Raw genomic sequence first — 19,588 nt, forward strand, 5'->3', positions numbered from 1 at the left:
TATTGGAGGCGAGGGGGGAGAGACATATGAAAGTAATCGAAAATAGTGTCGAATCCATAGATTTCAGGGTCACTGAGATGAGTAGTGACACACTAGAACTTTTTAAAATCCAACTTCATCCCCCTTTGGGGTGAGGCGAGGGGGGAGTGAAGTATAAATATAATCGAAAATAGTGTCGAATCCATACTTCTCGGGGTTCCTGAGGTGAATAGTGACGCTCCGGATATTTTTAAAGTATAAGTTCGACCCCCTTTGGGGTGGGGGCGTACAAATCTTACCTACTATCTGGAAAAAATACTGTGGGGGCAAGACGCCCCCAAAACACCTAGGGAAGGGGGTGAAATATAATCTATATTAATAAATGGAAGTCGGTTTGGAATGACAAAATACTGTACTGTATATATATATATATATATACTGTATATTAAGGTATAAAAATGAAAATAGACGTGAATTAATGAGGCACTTCCAGGCATCTTAGAAACTTAAAACTTGGTACTAGAGAAGGTGATGACTTCAGAATCCCTACAAAAATCGAAAATTCTCAAAATACCCTGAGGGGGCCTCGCTGGGGGTCTCAAATTTGGGGATCAGCATGAGAACGCAGTCGGATGTCCAAAACGATAACCTATAGGTTTTGTAGGCTTAAACGTTTTCTGAAAGTCCTAATTTTTAACCCCCTCCCCCAAATTAAGATGGCGGCACAATCTGCCAGACGAGCTAGAAATGTGAAATTAGGTAAAATTATAGATTTTAGCCTGTAACCGACGGAAATATTACGAGACGTTTACATATTTCATTTTTTGCCCCGAAAAATATCGAAATATGGAGGCAATTTTGATGACGGTTCAGACCTTCTTTTCGAGGTATTTGGTGGCTAAACGGTAAATCGTATCACAAAACGGATGTCACAATCTCGGTTCAATTTGGAGTGATCTACAACTTTGACCCTATGACTTTGTCGTATCTCTATCCCTTATACGAAGTTTGGCTGTATTTCTGGATTGTACGTATATTTTGCACTTTTCATACGAATAACTGATGGTTTGAATTACTTATAGGAAAGATAGTATCATTAAATTCTACTCGAACATTGGCCCACCCAGTAGCTATATGTGAGCCAAATTCTGTTTTTTGCTGTCACATAAGTATCTGAAATGTGATGGAATGTGAAGAAACCTTACCCATATTTCTCCCTATTCAACATTTCTAATTGAATATTACCCTTAAATAGATGAGATACGAGAGTATACCATAGCAGCAACCATTTAAACCGCTAAATGTGGCGTCTTATTTTACAACCCGTTTGTCGATATGATATACGGTTTAGCATCATTTAAATTTGACATGCACATACTGTAGTTTCTTATGTCGATCTTTATTTATTCATTGAAGTCGATTTGTAGCGATCTAGAAAGGGCGTGTGTGCCATTGTAATTAGTACTTTACAAATCGGTAATGACTGTCAGCATGAGGGTGTCTGCTATTTTGATCAGTACTCCCCACTTCAACTTTTACTGGCAGTAGTAATGGGGTCCTTCTCCAACTCCTATGTACCATTGTAATGAATTATTCCCATCTCGATTTGACTGGAAGAAGGCTAGGGAGCATGGATTTTTCTCGAAACTCCTTTATCCGATGTGTTTGCCAGTAGGCAAGCGTGCCAGCCATTATAAAAATATTTACCCATCTAAAACGTGACTGACCTTAGGCATACTGGCCTGCTATTATAATGGAAATTTACCAAATCGGTGTGACTGTCAGTAAGCTGACTGGCATTAGGAAAATGTGCCTGTGATTATAATAACAGCAAAACTCAATTCTGACGGTCAGTAGGGAATGTACCTGCTATTACACTAAATGTTACTCAACTGTTATCTGTCTAGAAGTAGGCAATGGGGCCTGCCATTGCAACGAAAACTCCCCAAATCGATTGTGAACGCGCAGTAGGCAATGGGGCCTGCCATTGTAATGAAAATTCCCAACTCGATTGTGAATGGCAGTAGGCAAGTGGACCTGCCGTTATCATCACAACTCTTCAACTCGCACTTTGCATTGGAAAAAACATGTAGAGCTCCCTATGCTTTTTCTCGGATAACGCTAAGAGACATGGAATTTAAAGAAAATCTTATTCACTGCATGGACTGTAATTTACTTCGATATCCGTATGCAATACAGAATACCATAGCGAATCACGGGTATATTTACTAGTCTTTGTATAAACGAAACTGTTGGTTTATGGGTAAAAGTAAACGCTGTTCTCATAATTACCTATATAAATGAAATCGTAACGACTGTGTGTCTGTACATTGAATATTTGGTGAAATTTCCGTACAGTTATCCGTTTCAGGTATAATAATGACTGTCTGTCGTGTCTGTATGTCTGTTTGAGTTCTTATAACATAGAAACTGCGGGATATATTTCTACTAGAGCAATATTATTTCTGACACCTAAATTTACTGGGGGTTTATCCAAAAGAGAAACCATAATTATGCCCTCCCACAAAAAAAGCACATCCAAAATTAATGAAAATCTACCATCCTGAATGGAAATCAATTCCTAAAACATTTTTCTCATGTGCATCATCTCGATAGGAGGATTAATAAGGGTGATATCATTAACTGACGGTTTTTCAGCACAAGTCCCAACGGACTTAACTCAATAACTGTAAAGCGTATTTCTTATAACTTGAAAACTACTGAAGGTATTTCAACCAAACTTTATATTTAGAATCCACCTGTCCAAAGGTAGGTTTTAAATTCCCGGAAGGAACTGAGATTTTATAGGGAACCGAAACAGTGATTTTTACTCTCTCACAATAAGACCAACTAAACGGTAACTAAACGGTAAATCCTGTCACAAAACGGGTGGCACAATCTCGGTTCAATTTAGAGTGATCTACAACTTTGTTCCTATGACTTCTTGTCGTTTCTCCATCTCTTATACGTTAGATTGGTCTATATTCCTCGATTGTAGGTAAGTTTTGCAAATTTTACACACATAATTCATACATTGAAAGACTTATATGAAAGATACAATCATCAAATTCTACACGGACATTCGCCCACTCAGTAGCCATATGTGAGCCAAATCTTATGTTTGTGGCGTCACATAATTATCCGAAAAATAACGCACTGTGAGACAATCGTATCCAAATTTCACCCTATTCAACGTTTCTAACTCAATGTTACCCATGAATACATGAGATACAAGAAAATATCATACAACTAGCCATTCATACCTTTAAATACGATGTCTTATAATACAATCCGTTTGTCGATATGACCTACCGTTTAGGAGCAGTTAATCTGTAAATGAAGGTCTGCAATACTCTAAACATGTATATACTTTCGTATGTCGATCTATATATATTCACTGATGTCGATTTTTAGCGATCGAGAAAGGGTGTGCCTGCTATGGTAATCAGTACTCCCCCGAATTTTGACTGGCAGTAGTAATGGGGTCCTTTTCCAACTCCTGTGTAACTGGCATTAGTAAGGAAGGCCTACCATTGTAATGTGTGATTCCCTTCTCGATTTGACGTGCAGAGGGTATGGAAGCATGCAATTTTATTCAAAACTCGCCTACCCAATTGTGCTTGGGTGTAGGCAAGGGTGCCCGCCATTATGAACAAATGCACCCATCTAAAATTTGACTGGCATTAGGCATACTGGCCTATTTTTTAATGAAATCTCACTAACTCGGTGTGACTGGCAGTAAGGTGGCTGGCAGTAGGAAAGGTGGCCTGTCATTATGATAACAGCACAACCCAATTTTGACTGGCAGTAGGGAAGTTGCCTGACATTATAATAAACGCTCCTCAACTGTAATTCGTCTGAAAGTAGGAAAGGAAGCCTCCCATTGCAACAAAAACTCCCCAAATCGATTGTGACCGCGCAGTAGGCAATGGGGCCTGCCACTATATTATAAACTTACCAAATCGATTGTGAATGGCAGTGGGCAAGTGAGCCTGTCGTTATCATCACAACTTCGCAACTCACACTTTACAATGGAAACGGCGTATGGGGACCTGCCCATGCTGTTTCTCGAATAACGCTAAGAGAATGCAATTTTTAAAAAACATCTTATTCGCTGCATGTACAGTAATTTACTTCGATGTGTGTATACGATGTGGAATACCGTAGCGAAGCAAGGGTACATTTGCTAGTACTTAATACAAATACTTAAACACAATTAGCCGAGTAATAGAGACACCTGAATTAAGCCTCTACAGTCACGTAATAATTAATTATTGATAGTTACTACTACTACTACTGTTCGTTTCATGTTTCATTAATAGTGTCTATAGTATTTAGAAACACCGGGTTGAGTGGCTTAGACGATTCAGACGCTGGCCTTCTGATCCCAACTTGGCAGGTTCGATCCTGGCTCAGTCCGGTAGTACTTGAAGGTGCTCAAATACATCATCCTCGTATCGGTAGATTTACTGGCGCGTCAAAGTACTCCTGCAGGTCTAAAAAATCCCGGCACCTCGGCGTCTCCTGAAACCGTTAAAGTAGTTAGTGGGATGTAAAGTCAATAAAATTATTTTTTTTTTTTTTGGCTAGTTGTTTTACGTCGCACCGACACAGATAGGTCTTACGGCGACGATGGGACAGGAAAGGGCTAGGAGTGGGAAGGAAGCGGCCGTGGCCTTAATTAAGGTACAGCCCCAGCATTTGCCTGGTGGGAAAATGGGAAACCACGGAAAACCATTTTCAGGGCTGCCGACAGTGGGGTTCGAACCTACTATCTCCCGAATACTGGATACTGGCCGCACTTAAGCGACTGCAGCTATCGAGCTCGGTATTATTATTATTATTATTATTATTATTATTATTATTATTATTATTATTATTATAAAAATAAGTTTTGTTTGGCTAATGCTAGCCGGGTGCAGCCCTTTTAAGGAAGACCCTCCGATGAGAGTCGGCGGTATCTGCCATGTGTAGGTAACTGCGTGTTATTGTGGTGGGGTATAGCGTTATGTGTGGTGTGAGAGTTGCAGGGTTGTTAGGGAAAGCATAAATACCCAGCCCCGAGCCACTGGAATTAACCAATTAAGGTTAAAAATCTCCGATCAGGCCGGGAATTGAACCCAGGGCCCTCTGAACCGAAGGCCAGTACACTGACCATTCAGCCAACGAGTCGGACATTATTATTATTATTATTATTATTATTATTATTATTATTATGTAGTTAGAAACGTCTGAGGCCTACATATTCCTATCTGACATTAAATTATTTAGCAGAAGGTTTATACTATATCTATGAACACTATAGTCTATAGTTCTAGAATAAGATCCTACTTTCGACATGTCTATACCAGTTGCGGCGAACATTACATTACTTACAAAAACAAAACTAAGAATAAGAAGATATATCACGTAATCTTTGATAGACCCATAATAAAAATACACGTGATACCACGATATGAATGCGTTAGGGCAAGATTTACCTTAATGTGGACAGATGATTATTAACTGAACATAAGTGGAAATCCATTCTGCTCGTTTTTCCTTGTGTTCACAACATGACAGCTTAATGTGCTAAAGCTCCGGGACCGAGAATTAATGATACCCTCTGATGACATTGATAGATAAGACTTTCTGTACATACATATGTACAGAATTAGCCTATCACCACTCTTGTCGTCTAAAAATATTCGACTGTCAAACTATCCGAATTCCAGTTTCACAAGCCGGTTTGCTGCCTGAACGACGAGTCTCAAATATACGAATTTCCAATAGTGGTACTATTTTAAAATAACCTACATATATAATATATTATAATATACGCAAAATGATATAAAAATCTGCTAAATGGTTCATTGTTAGCACCAGCCGGGACTGCATGCCCTCTTTTGAAAACGGTAACACACAAAGATATACAACACAGGATCAGAGGACCCATGGACGGCACGAACCCGCGCAAAGGACGCATAGTCCCATTAAAAAAAAAATGCAACTGCTGCTTTGTCATATATACGATCTTATGGCCTGCAAAGTTAGGCCTAGTTTCATTTTTTATATGCAACTACTACTTTGTCACATATGCACAAGCTTAATTATTTACAATTATTTCGTGTGAACGTTGGTACAGGTTTCAGATCATTTTGATGACGTAATAGACTGTTCTCAGTTTTTAATGTTTCCAGTTTCTTCATATTTAACTGTAGATTCCTTGATTCTTTCGTCTAAAATGCAATATTTCTTTCTTTTCGATGAACCTTCGAGGTTCATATCCATCCTGCCTATTTGAAAATCAGATGTTTCAGCTTCTTTCTTCAAAGAAGATACCAACTTGTTAAAGCGGGGATGAATCAGTCGATTGAACTTAGAATTTCATTCTTCAACGGGATTTTTGTTGGGTGTCGTTTTCGGCATCAATTTCGCAGCTTAAGTGGTATTTGTGGATTGTCCAGCCGCTGGTTGACGAAGTTGTCGAAACAATTCTTCCGAATGTTCTGCCGCAGGAGCTTGACTGTGTAATGTACATGAATTCATTCTTCTTCGACTTCTGCCGGCCTGAAGAAAACCAATGTTACACATAATCTGATGCATTGCCTTACGTCTCCATTTGTTTTATATGTTTGGTAGAGGACAACATCCTGAATCGTTCTTCAAAGGTATTGCGAAAAATGGAAAAATATGCCGTTGACTTGAGCCGCTGGAAACAAGACTCAGACAGCTGAAAGAGCCGCTGCCTTTTAAAAACCAAACCCAAACCCCATGGCGCAAGAGCCCCGAAGGGCCATGGCCTACCAAGTGACCGCTGCTAAGCCGGAAGGCCTGCAGATTATGAGGTGTCGTGTGGTCAGCAGGTTGAATCCCCTCAGCCATTATTCTTGGCTTCCTACACTGGGGCCGCCATCTCACCGTCAGATAGCTCCTCAATTGTAATCACGTAGCCTGAGTGGACCTCAAACCAGCCATCACAAGCAGGTAAAAATCCCTGACCTGGCCGGGAATCGAACCCGGGGCAAGATGCAGGCACGTTAGTCCTACACCGCGCGGTCGGTGCTGCGTTTTAATTTAATATTTATTAATTGTTGCAGGATTCAATTCTGGTACTGTTTTACTGATAGCTCTGAATAATCTGATGAAAGTTTGTGATATTATTTGAAGAATTGTAAAAATGTTTTTTGCTAGTTGCTTTACGTCGCACCGACACAGATAAGTTTAATGGCGACGATGGGAGAGGAAAGGCATATGAGTGGGAAGGAAGCGGCCTTAGCCTTAATTACGGTACAGCCCCAGCATTTGCCTGGTGTGAAAATGGGAAACCACGGAAAACCATCTTCAGGGCTGCCGGCAGTGGAATTTGAACCCACTATCTCCCGGATGCAAGCTCACAGCCACGTGCCCCTGACCGCACGACCAACTCGCCCGGTGTAGAAACGTTTGGCGTTGCATTATTTCTTCGCTGGTACTTATTAAATCTGCAGGGGTCGTATAGATTTGATAACACTGATTTCTGTTAGTTTCAAAGAATTGTATCTAACACCTTCTATTAAGTTCCCAGAGTGCATTGTTACGAATAAAACATTCTTTTATCGATCTCATTCAGGATGACTAAATTAGTACACACACACATATATATTCAACCATGAATGACCATACTCCACTAAATGCTGGCTATTTACAAGTGTCTCAGAGCAGGACTATAGCTGAGCAGTCTCTACGCTATAATCCTTATTGACAGGCTTCACCGTTCCCTTTCACCTCGTATATTCAGTTCCTTCAACAGCAGCAGCATGCAGACAGGTTTGAACACATGCCTGCTGACCACTACAACATTGGCTTAACTCCAGACAGTCCGACACTCACACAGTCAACACAGACAATTCATGTGGCCGCTCCACAGACTGAACTAAACAGCGGTCACGTAACATCAACAACTCAACAGTGCTAACGACCACTACGATGATCCTTACAGCAACGTCAATAAACCCCGTTCCAACTCTATTTACACTGCTGTTCCGCACACTGACTCTGGTAAAACACCCACCACACACTCGACACTCCAGTACAACAGCACTGACGACAGCCAGCCAGCCAGCTCAAACTACTTCTCACTGTTCGCGGCTATCCTCCTTTTTATATCCTGATCATAGAATACTAGAAACTTCGGGGTTCCGCCGGAATGGGAAGGTTCTCGTTTCATGTTTCAGAAGTCGCAGGGGAAAACCAAATGAAAGTACACTAGAACGAGAAGCCTCAATGCTTATTCATCTACTCAAGGAAATACCGAACGGGGCTACGACAGCGTTGCCACGTAACGACATCTTAGGATCGATGAATCAGGAAATTTACTGCCACGGACGAGGGTGGTTGTTCTTATTGTTGTTCTTGACCCGACCACATACACCTATGTAGCAATCTGCAGTTCTCGAATACCTTGAGTCTCATTAGCTTATTCGTTTCGGCTTCATATTTCTTACGGATGATTTTACTATGATATTTGTCAATTTTGTGTTCAGATATTTTTTGCGCTGCACCTTACTAATTGCTCTGATGACGTCCATCTCATCGAGAGAGTAGTCACCGAGCTCGATAGCTGCAGTGGCTTAAGTGCGGTCAGTATCCAGTATTCGGGAGATAGTAGGTTCGAACCCCACTGTCGGCAGCCCTGAAAATGGAATTCCGTGGTTTCCCATTTTCACACCAGGCAAATGCTGGGGCTGTACCTTAATTAAGGCCACGGCCGCTTCCTTTCCACTCCTAGCCTTTTCCTGTCCCATCGTCGCCGTAAGACCTATCTGTGTCGGTGCGACGTAAAACTACTCTCTCGATTTTTTTTTGCTAGTTGTCACATTTCAAAATAGGAAAGATGTCGGGTTCCTTGGATGAGTGGTCAGCTTTTCTTTGGTACGCGGGTCTCCGGCTTCGGTTTCTGGTTGGGTCGTCGGATTGAAATCTTAATCGGTTAATTTCCTTCGTCGGATGGTCCACAAGAACTGCACCAGATTAGCAGTAGTCACACGAAGTTATTATTATTATTATTATTATTATTATTATTATTATTATTATTATTATTATTATTATTATTATTATTATTATTATTATTATTGTTACGGATTTATCCGTGGTAGTTAGAGGTGGAAGAAGGTGCTGGGATGAATAGGTCTCAATCTACGAAATTAAAGTTAATTTAAAATTTTACAAGGTTATATTTTCTTTTCAAGATCAAGAAATAACAAATATAACAGGTACTCAGTAGCCTAACAACAAATCGAGAATGTACAATTACAGAGTTACAGGATTTGGGCTCCGAGAGCCAGACACACAATTCTTGAACAGTAAGCCCAACTTTACCCGAATGCAAGATTCAACCAAGGAGCAGAAGACCCCAATCATGCTCAAGAGCACTTGCTCCCAATTACATAGTAAAAGCCTCCTCGAGGCACACAGAAACGAAATATTTTTTGGGAAGTGCAACCCGCTCTCAAAGTTCCAGCCTATCAAAGGCCACACCAAACTCAACTTTCAAGTTGACCTCCAAACACATGGAAACAGGGGTAACAATACCCAACCTACTGAGGCCTATTCATTAAAGAAACAGGAAAATTACATGGCCTCCAAAATACCAACTTGAGAGGAGGCGAAACTGCACTCCTAATACATTTCATTTAAAACCTACTTGGCACTAGGCCGTTAATGCAAGGGCTAATCCCATCCTATAGAGGTGAGATATATATAAGAAAATGATTTACATTACATTAAAAGAGAAGAAACGGTTGTGAAAATAAGTTCACCTCAAAGCAATATGAGTGGGAGCTCGAGAGGGTTAAGCACTCTCTGTCCCAATATGTAGTTTAAAGAGATAGAATTGTTTGCCAAGAGCCTATTACATTTTAGAGGAAAATTACATGGTAAAAGGTTTCGAACCCGCCCCGAGGGTTAAACTGCTGAGCTAGCAAGAAAGAAGTTATTAAAAGTCCATTACCTTATGGTTGAACTGCTGCCCGAAGAAAGAGGCGCTTCCCGCCCCCTGCTACACAATTTACACACTGATAGATATTACTGAAGTGGTGCAGAGACCCGAAAATCAGCAGTTTATATACCCTCGCGGAACATTCGAGACCTTTCATGAATGAGAACACCCGCCCGCAAGCCTTTTATTGGACGACCAAAAGATTACATGTCAGAATTGAAGAAGAAAACCAGGATTGGTGGAAAATTAATTACAGAAATTTATGATTGGCCAATTTCAAAACTGGCAGAAAGAAAGGGTTAACGTTGCCAACTTAAACACAAGCTGAAAGAAATTTAATAAGGAACAAACTTATGCATACTAAAATTCTTCAAAAAAAGTTCTTTCACTTCGCACTAGGGTGCACCGTTTTATTTCTTCAGTAGTGCCATCTAGAAGAGAATGTTCACACTTCTCACTACAGAGAAAACAAAACTAAATCGAAAAAGACACAGTTAGGAACTCTTCAAAATTTACAGAGAGCGACATCTTCTGATCACCTTTAGAATTAACATGGTTGTTAGAGTTCAGGCTTCCTCCAGTAGAGGAGTTTCAACTGGCGCAAGGTTTGAATTAGCGGCGCGGAGGTGTACCGCCCGGTACAATTATTATTATTATTATTATTATTATTATTATTATTATTATTATTATTATTATTATTATTATTATTATTATTATTATTATTATTATTATTATTATTGGGAGCATACACTGTTTTGTTAAGAAATCACTACATTGAATCTCAATTATGATGGATGGATGGACGGACGGACGGACGGACGGACGCACGGACGGAGGGATGGATGGATGGATGGATGGATGGATGGATGGATGGATGGATGGATGGATGGATGGATGGATGGATGGATGGATGGATGGATGGATGGATGGATTTATTTTTCGCGAAACTCTTATCATAATCACTTTCCTGAACGTTTTAGTAGCATAATATAGCCGAGACCATACCAAGTATTATAAAGCCTCATTAGAGTATGACCTTGGAGCGAACTGCATTGGTGTGGTTAGAAATTTCGTGATAAATTATTTTATAGAGACATAGATGGATACATTTACCACCGAGCAAGCGGCTGCGTGGTTTGCGTCACGTTGCTAGCAGCTTGCATTCGGGAGATAGTGGGTTCGGCAGCCACGACAGTGGTTTTCCGTTGTTTTCCATTTTCACATTATCCTATGTACACGAATTAAGACCACGTTCGCCTCCTTCCCACTCCTAGCCCTTTCCTATCCCGTCGTCGTCATGAAAAATGAAATGGCGTATGGCTTTTAGTTCCGGGATATGTCCGAGAACTTCGGCTCGCCAGGTGCAGGTCTTTTGATTTGACACCCGTAGGAGACCTGCGTGTCGTGATGATGATGATGAAGTGATGATGAAGACGACACATACACTAGTGGTGGGGACGGAGCGGTTCAGTTTGGAGCGAGTACTGTGACGTTATTACTCTGTTAAACTTAAGACCTATATGTCTCGGTGCGACGTAAAGCCCCTAGCAAAAAAAAAAAAAAAAAAAAAAAGAAATACCCTCCTAGAAATGGCATCCAAAATTTGTCTTTGGAACTCGAGCGCCAATTCAGTGAGCGGCCTCGTCTCCGAGACCTGAAGAAACAGTCCGTGAACTAACGGACTGATTTGAGAGGAAGTTATAAACCGAGTTGCTGACAGAACAACAGTCATATTTTTTTGTTAGTGGGTTTGCGTCGCACTGACACACTGACACACTGTCTTACGGCGACAATGGGATAGGAAAGGTCTAGGAGATGGAAGGAAGCGGCCGTGGCCTTAATTAAGGTACAGCCCCAGCATTTGCCTGGTGTAAAAATGGGGAACCACGGAAAACCATCTTCAGGACTGCCGAGAGTGGGATTCAAACCCATTATCTCCCGGATGCAAGCTCACAGCCGCGCGTCCCTAACCGCACGGCCAACTCGCTCGGTAGTCATACTTTGCATAGGGTGCAGGATTGATGTTACTTCCTTCATGATTTGCCATTCCTCGGATTTCAGGGCCTTGAGGTGCATTCAGTAGTTCATACTGAGCAAGAATAAGTTGTTCCTTAACTTCCAGCAGTCTACTTATCATATTAATATTGCTGTTCCATCTTGTAGGGCACTGTTGAATTAATCGCAATTCTTGGACGCCTGCCGCACGTTGAAAGGTTTTAAGTTTTTTATATGCCGTGTGGCTGTGCTTAAAAAATGTGACAACTCTGGTTCAAAGATTCAAGATATCTTCAATAGGAGGCGTACTTCTGACCCCGTCGTTAACCACCAAATGTGAGGTATGCGCCACACAGGGCACATGCCGTAGATTTAGCTCTTTTATTGCAGCGACCATGTTTGGTACATTGTCAGTGGTTATGGCTGGCCCTTTTTATGTTAACACCCATCGACATATGATTTCAGATAGACGATCGGCAATATTATCTGCTGAGTGATGTCCTGTCAATTGAGCTGACTCCAGACAAGCATATTTTAATGTCCCATTTGACACAAAATGTCCTGTAACTGTAATGTAGGCATCCCGACACTTGGCAGTCAGTAGTGAGAGCAACGTGTTTCGCTATGCTGAGTTCTGCCTCTTCGTCAGTTGAGGAATTAACACCTGAAAATAAGTAGCACGTGTAAAAGCAGAAACAAATATTGGATTCTTTACGTAGGTTGTGTCATATGAACAGATAATATATTGTGTTTACTTACATCTGAAAGAGTGCGGCGCGATGGAAGGTCGTAACGTGGATTTAAGTCCCAGACGAACTTCTTAAATCCTCTATCCTCTACACCCCTCAGAGACTGCCTGTCTTCCCATACAAAGGTAGTAAACCTCCTCTCCAACTAATTGTTTTCTGCACTGTCTGTTCCATACGTAGGAATGGAATTAATTTTACGATGTGTAACTGCATCTTGTACCAGGTCCTCATGTGCCCGTTTTGTGTGACGTTCCTCCACCTGTACAATAGCTATGATTGCAAATTTTACAAGTAGCGGATTTTCTACTTGGACTGTTAGTAAAATACTGCCATGCTTGGGAGAACTTTCGTGGCATTATTGCTTCTTTCTTATTACAAATATCGATTGAAAATATAGCGCAACAACTTTAAACAGAGATACATGTATCAGGAAACATACAAATAGAACGGACGGAACAACAGCACAGTGGTGTTGCGGGTGTAGCCTGGCTGGAAGGTGTACTGAAGCACCCGCAGCGCTGTACGGAGTATTCGAATTGAATCGGTGCTCCGCTGTGACGTCACGTAAACCTGAAGAACCGAGTTACTCTACAGTTCTACTCGCTCCGTCTCCACCACTAACAAACACCCAGACCCGTGCTAGGGGAATTAGCCAATTATGGTTTATTTCCCGACCCTGCCAGGAATCGACCCCGGGACCCCTGTGACCAAAGGCCAGCACGCGAACCATTTAGCCATGCAGCCGGACAACGTCGCCATAAGACCTATCTATGTCGCTGCGACGTAAAGCAAATAGTAAAAAAATATAGGTTAATTTTACCTTTATATCACAGGAAATTAATTTCCCATTAACCCCAGTCACCATTTAATTTGACAAAAATAATAAACTTTAGTGAACGGAAATATTTCATCTAAGTTCATTTTGTGTTTATACACTGCCGAAAAAAAAAAAGTACACCTGGAAAGACGACATCGATTTTGACCCGATGACGGCAGATGCTACCTGGGGGATAGTAGATGTACTCATAATTGTTTCAACGTTGTCCGCCAACAGATAGCGTAGTGACATAGCTGCCAGAGAGCCTTCTGCGTGAACCCTTTAACAGGAAATGTTTACAGCCATAGGGCTCAGTGCGATGTAAACGTGTGGACAAACAGACGCAATGGTCACGTGTACATTCTCACACCCGTAGACGAGGTTCTGGACGTCCATGCAGCACAGACGTCCGCCAAGATCGTCGTATTGTAAGGGCAGCAGTTGCAGATCGTACAGCTACCACAGCGCAGATAAGAGGGTTTGTGAGCCTAGAAGTGTCACCACGAACTGTTACCAACTGGTTACTAGCACAGGGACTACGGACACGCACATCTCTAGCCCGTCTTCCACTCACGCCACAGCATCGACGCGCACGTCTCGACTGGTGCTGCCAGATAGGGTTGGGCACTATGTCCCTGTTTCGGCACAAGGTGCCGGTGCACAGTTATGTTCCGCTGTTCCAGAACACCGAGTGTCAATTGTTCCGAAACATTCTCAAGCGAGCCGGAGACACTGACTCGTTGTCCCATCAGAAGCGCCACCATGCACTGCCCTTCGCCTACTAACTGAACTGTGCAGCGGGCGCACGGGACGCGGGACTGTAACTGCGCAGTGTAGAGAGAACTTCGAGAGGCAACATTACATGCTCCGCGCCAGTGGGAACTGGGAATGTGCCTGTACGGAACGTGCTGTGTGGTGTGTGCCTGTGTGTAGTTATGGCCATGGTCCAGCATAAAGCTGCAGGGAACGTGAACGAACAGTCGGAACACTGAAATTCGCGCCCACGTTAAAGGCTGCTTTTAGGTTAAGATTTTTCCGGTCAATATAAAATACACATAACACGGTTACAATGGCAGTGCAGGTGTTTAAAAGTAACCAATTCAAGAATATTTTCACCAGTTGAATGTATTGGCCTGTATTGTAAGTAATTAGTGAGTAATTAATATCTCGAAAATTTCCCTCAACACTTTCTCGGGGATTGACGTTAAACATTAATTTGGACTTTAAGGAAACTTTTAAGCCCAAGAAAAATATGGGTCGTCGCTTTGGAATTAAAAATATAGCTGGATGAATACATTGTTGTACTTTCGTGCTGTTAGGACGGGCGCACATTGAGAAGCAGTTGGCCGCAGAGCAGGGAAGAGCAGAGCAGAACAGCGCGAAGCTTACGAAACTGCGAAGTGGACGTGAGCGCACATTGCCACGCAGGGTCTCGTCGGTTTTCAGAAATAACATGTTTTCTTTAGACTCTGTGATACTGGGGCATCCAGTATAGAGAGGCTCTTTTTTCTTTTTCTTCAAGCATTCGCGATTTTTCTCATTTTGTTAGTCATCTTCACAATTTCCCTTGTGGTGATGGCAACGCGGTTATTAAGCTTAAGACAATCGCAATAAAAACAACCACCTTCGCCAGTTTACAAGACTGAACAATATTTCTATGTTACCGATGTTCGGCGTTCATATGGACTAAGCAAAGAATTTAATTCATGATTATTTTTTATATTTTTTACGTCGCACCGACACAGATAGGTCTTATGGCAACGATGGAATAGGAAAGGGCTAGGAATGGGAAGTAAGCGACCGAGACCTTAATTAAGGTACATCCCCCCCCCAGCATTAGCCTGGTGTGAAAATGGGAAACCACGGAAAACTATCTTCATGGTTGCCGACAGTGGGGTTCGAACCCCCTATCTCCTGAATGCAAGCTCATAGCAAGGCGATCCTAACCGCACGACCAACTTGCATGGTAAATTCATTAATAGGATCACAGTGGGGGAGAGGGAAAAATATGCATTTACAAATGTACTGCTAAATTTCCATCTAGTTGTCACAAGACATAAGATACTAAAATCAATCAACATTGACAATCTGTTGTGAACGCGTTTGCATTTATATTTGACAAGACATGATAAATGATTTTCCGTATTTATCTCTTCACATAAATGTGATGATGGATGACGGCGACGGAGTCGGCGATGATGCTCTCCATAATCAGCATTAGATCTTTGTCTTAAATTCTATATGTTGCGAGAACTTGGATCACGGATTGTTTCATAGATATGAGGATTACATTCTTTTTTTTGCTGTTTGTTTAACGTCGCACGAACATATCGAAGGTTTTCGGCGACGGAAGAAGGGTGGAAGATTGGTTAGGTAGCGGGCGTGACCTTAATTAAGGTACAGCCCCAGCATTTGCCTAGTGTGAAAATAGGAAACCACGGAAAACCATCTTCAGGGCTGCCGACAGTGGGTGTTCGAACCCACTATCTCCCGAATGCAAGCTCACAGATGCGCGACCCTAACCGCAGGGCCACTTGCTCGGTGGATTACATTTTAGGCCTTTCTCTAAACTACCTTGTTACGCAGCGTGAATAAAATGATTTATAGCCTAGACTGTAGTGCCTTATTCCCCGAATTTACATACCGATTTTCATTAAATTCTGTTCAGCCATTTTCTCACGAACATACATACATACATACATACATACATACATACATATGTACATACTGCATTGCAGTCCACATGATTCACATAGTACCTACAAAAACATGGTGAGACTGAATGGCTGTGGTAATTTTCTCCTCCATTTCTTAACTAACTGCGTGACACGTGCGCAGTAAACTGTGTTTCGAAGACTGCGCGTGGTAGGCGGAAGTAGGTGCAGAACCGGCCTGCTCTGCTCTGCTCTGCTCTGCTCTGCTCTACTCTGCTCTGTCCTGCCCTGTCTGTCAACTTGCGATGGTGCAATGATTTGTGTGGATTACAAAAATCTGCTCTGCGCTGCACTGCTTTAGCTGCTTCGCCTGCGTCCCAATGCTCTCTGCACTTGAATTCCTTCCCTCTCAACTTCCATTTACTTTCTTCAATATCTCGAAAATTTCCCTCAACACTTTCTCGGGGATTGATGTTAAAAATTAATTTGGACTTTAAGGAAACTTTTAAGTCCAAAAAAATATGGGTCATCGCTTTGGAATTAAAGATATAACTGGATGAAAAAATGTTGACACTCCAACACAGGGCGGCACACAGCCGGTATCGACAGGCAGACACAGCCAAGGCCAACTAATCTATCTAGTGCGGCCTTGGCACAGCACGTTCGGTTCAGGCACATTCCAGCTGAAGCGGAGCATGTCCTGTTGCCTCTCGAAGTTCTCTCTAGGACGCAGTTACAGTCCTGTGTCCCGTGTCTCGGCACTCTGTACCGAAACACTCCGCCTCAAGTTCCTAATGTTGCGGAACAAGTGAATGTTCCGGTCTGCCCAACCCTACTGCCAGAGGATCACTTGGAAGATGGAATGGCGGGCCGTGGTCTTCAGCGATGAAAGCAGATTCCACCTGCACTCAAGTGATGGTCGTTTGCGCGTACGACGTAGACCCGGTGAGCGCTGTCGCGTAGAGTGCATTCGTCCAAGCCACACTGGCCCCGCCCTAGGCCTAATGGTCTGTGGTGCGGTAAGCTACAATTCTCGTTCACCTTTGGCGTTCGTGTGGGGAACGCTGACCAGCGTTCTGTACGTGCATAATGTTGTAAGACCCGTTCTTTTGCCATTCTTGCAAGAGGAAGGTGATGTGTTGTTCCAACAGGATAATTCTCGCCCACACACTGCGCGTGAAACTCAACGTGTTCTGCAAGATGTGCAGCAACTTCCCTGGCCAGCAGATCTCCGGACTTGTCTCACATCGAGCACGTGTGGGATATGATAGGACGACAACTGATATGTGCGATTCGTCAACCCATAACTCTTGCAGAACTACGTGAACAGGTCGAACAAGTGTGGAATAATGTATCCAAAGTCAGTATTCGCCATGAATGGATGCCAGAATCAGCTCCTTGAATTGCCCCGCGTGGAGTATACACCACGTACTAATATGGGTGTTTCAGCATGGATCGACACCTGGTACCTCAGTACCGCTTGAGCTATTGATCTGTAAATGTAATCATTTCATGTACTCCATATGCATTGCTTCAGCAATAAACCTTGAGTGAATTGTAAACTCTAAGAGGGTGTACTATTTATTTTTCCGGCAGTGTATTTGGAAGGGAACTCGTTTCCTTGTAAATCAGATTAAAATATAATTCTCTAAACGATTAGCGTTCATTTATTACGACAAAGGAAATATAAGTAAAACGTTAGATATATTTATTTTTTGCTAGGGGCTTTACGTCGCACCGATACAGATAGGTCTTATGGCGACGATGAGATAGGAAAGGCCTAGGAGTTGGGAAGGAAGCGGCCGTGGCCTTAATTAAGGTACAGCCCCAGCATTTGCCTGGTGTGAAAATGGGAAACCACGGAAAACCATCTTCAGGGCTGCCGATGGTGGGATTCGAACCTACTATCTCCCGGATGCAAGCTCACAGCCGCGCGCCTCTACGCGCACGGCCAACTCGCCCGGTTTAGATATAATTAGCCCCCTTTGTGGTACATACAACCTAAGGTCCTTGGTGATATTCAGGTGGCCTGCAGGAGTGCCTACAGCGTGGTGCTTAATGGGGCAAGAGGTAAGATGCTACCCTACCTGTACGCCACGGGAAAGTTTCAATTAAATCGTATGCCACCATCACTATTGTTGTCAGGTTCTGTAAGACATGATACTACAATCATCATCTTGATATTTAATTAGACTACTACTAAATTATTTTCAATTTCTCCTTAATGTCGTGTAATAAAATTTCAATATGTGTAAAAGTATACTTTGTATATTCTTCTTAAATTTCTGTGATGAAACGTGAGGTCGTATGATATATCAACGTCAGGACATGTGGAGCCTTTCTAGAGTTAGAGCAAGAAGACTTAATCTGCACCCATTGTGAAGACTTTAATCAGTCAAAAGAAATAGTGATGTGATTTCTTGACAGACCAAACATAACGACCAATGTTATTTTTTGCTAGTGGCTTTACGTCGCACCGACACAGGTAGGTCTTATGGCGACGATGGGATAGGAAAGACCTAGGAGTTAGAAGGAAGTGACCGTGGCCTTAATTAAGGTACAACCCCACCATTTGCCTGGTGTGAAAATGGGAAACCACGGAAAACCATCTTCAGGGCTGCCGATGGTGGGATTTGAACCCACTACCTCCCTGTTGCAAGCTCACAGCCGCGCGCCTCTGACTGCACGGCCATCTAGCCCGGTGATCAATGTTTTATTGCCCAAAGTAATTACAGAAGTACTTACCTTAAACAGGCATAACTGGTACCGTAAAAATACGTTCGTTGTTTGAGGTCTCGACATAAAGACCTATCCCTGACGGTGCGACGTAAAACAAATTGTTAGAAAAACACAACAGCTTACTGCGTTTAGGGCATACATTCTCATAAACATCCACTACTTTTAGGTATATGGTATTAATATGCCTCTAATTCAAATTTAAACACATGTGTTTTATTATTTCCAGCCGCGATATCTTCTAACATCCCTGGCCAGCAACGATCTCGCCATTGGTCTCTTCGTGACTCCTTTCGGCTTCCTTCCAGCTGTTTACCATTGCTGGCCTTACGGAGAAATTTTCTGCCAAATACAGGTATTTATATCGTTGTTTGTACTGATAAACTCACATATCTTTTAAGATATTGATTATTTTAGGAAGAATATTTTATGTCCTCTTCCCAAGTAATGTTTCGCATAGACATATTTAATATGATTTTTGAGCTCTTTATTTCCAATCCTTGAGTGAAATGATAGTCGCAATTCCTAGACATGAAGCTACTGTTATGCACTGCGTATTGAAGATGAAATCATCATTCTTTTTTATCAGTAGTTAATTATGGCGTTGTTGATAAGAGGTAGGCCTAGACTGTTCAACTCATGATCGTTACCCCACGGGTTCGTCCAGAGCAAGGTATTTAAATACTGAAGAATAGAGAAT

The 19,588-nt window shown here is 42.2% G+C and overlaps 1 protein-coding gene across 1 annotated transcript in view; it reads left to right on the plus strand.

The window, feature by feature from the left end:
* Positions 1-19,588, plus strand: part of LOC136869171 (trace amine-associated receptor 8c) — a 220,740-nt gene that overhangs the window by 15,208 nt on the left and 185,944 nt on the right. Inside the window, exon 2 of the mRNA XM_068227116.1 lies at positions 19,118-19,243. Coding sequence (XP_068083217.1) covers positions 19,118-19,243 — 126 coding nt within the window. The remainder of the gene's footprint in view (positions 1-19,117; positions 19,244-19,588) is intronic.

Source organism: Anabrus simplex, chromosome 1, assembly GCF_040414725.1.
Source record: "Anabrus simplex isolate iqAnaSimp1 chromosome 1, ASM4041472v1, whole genome shotgun sequence".
NCBI lineage: Eukaryota > Metazoa > Arthropoda > Insecta > Orthoptera > Tettigoniidae > Anabrus > Anabrus simplex.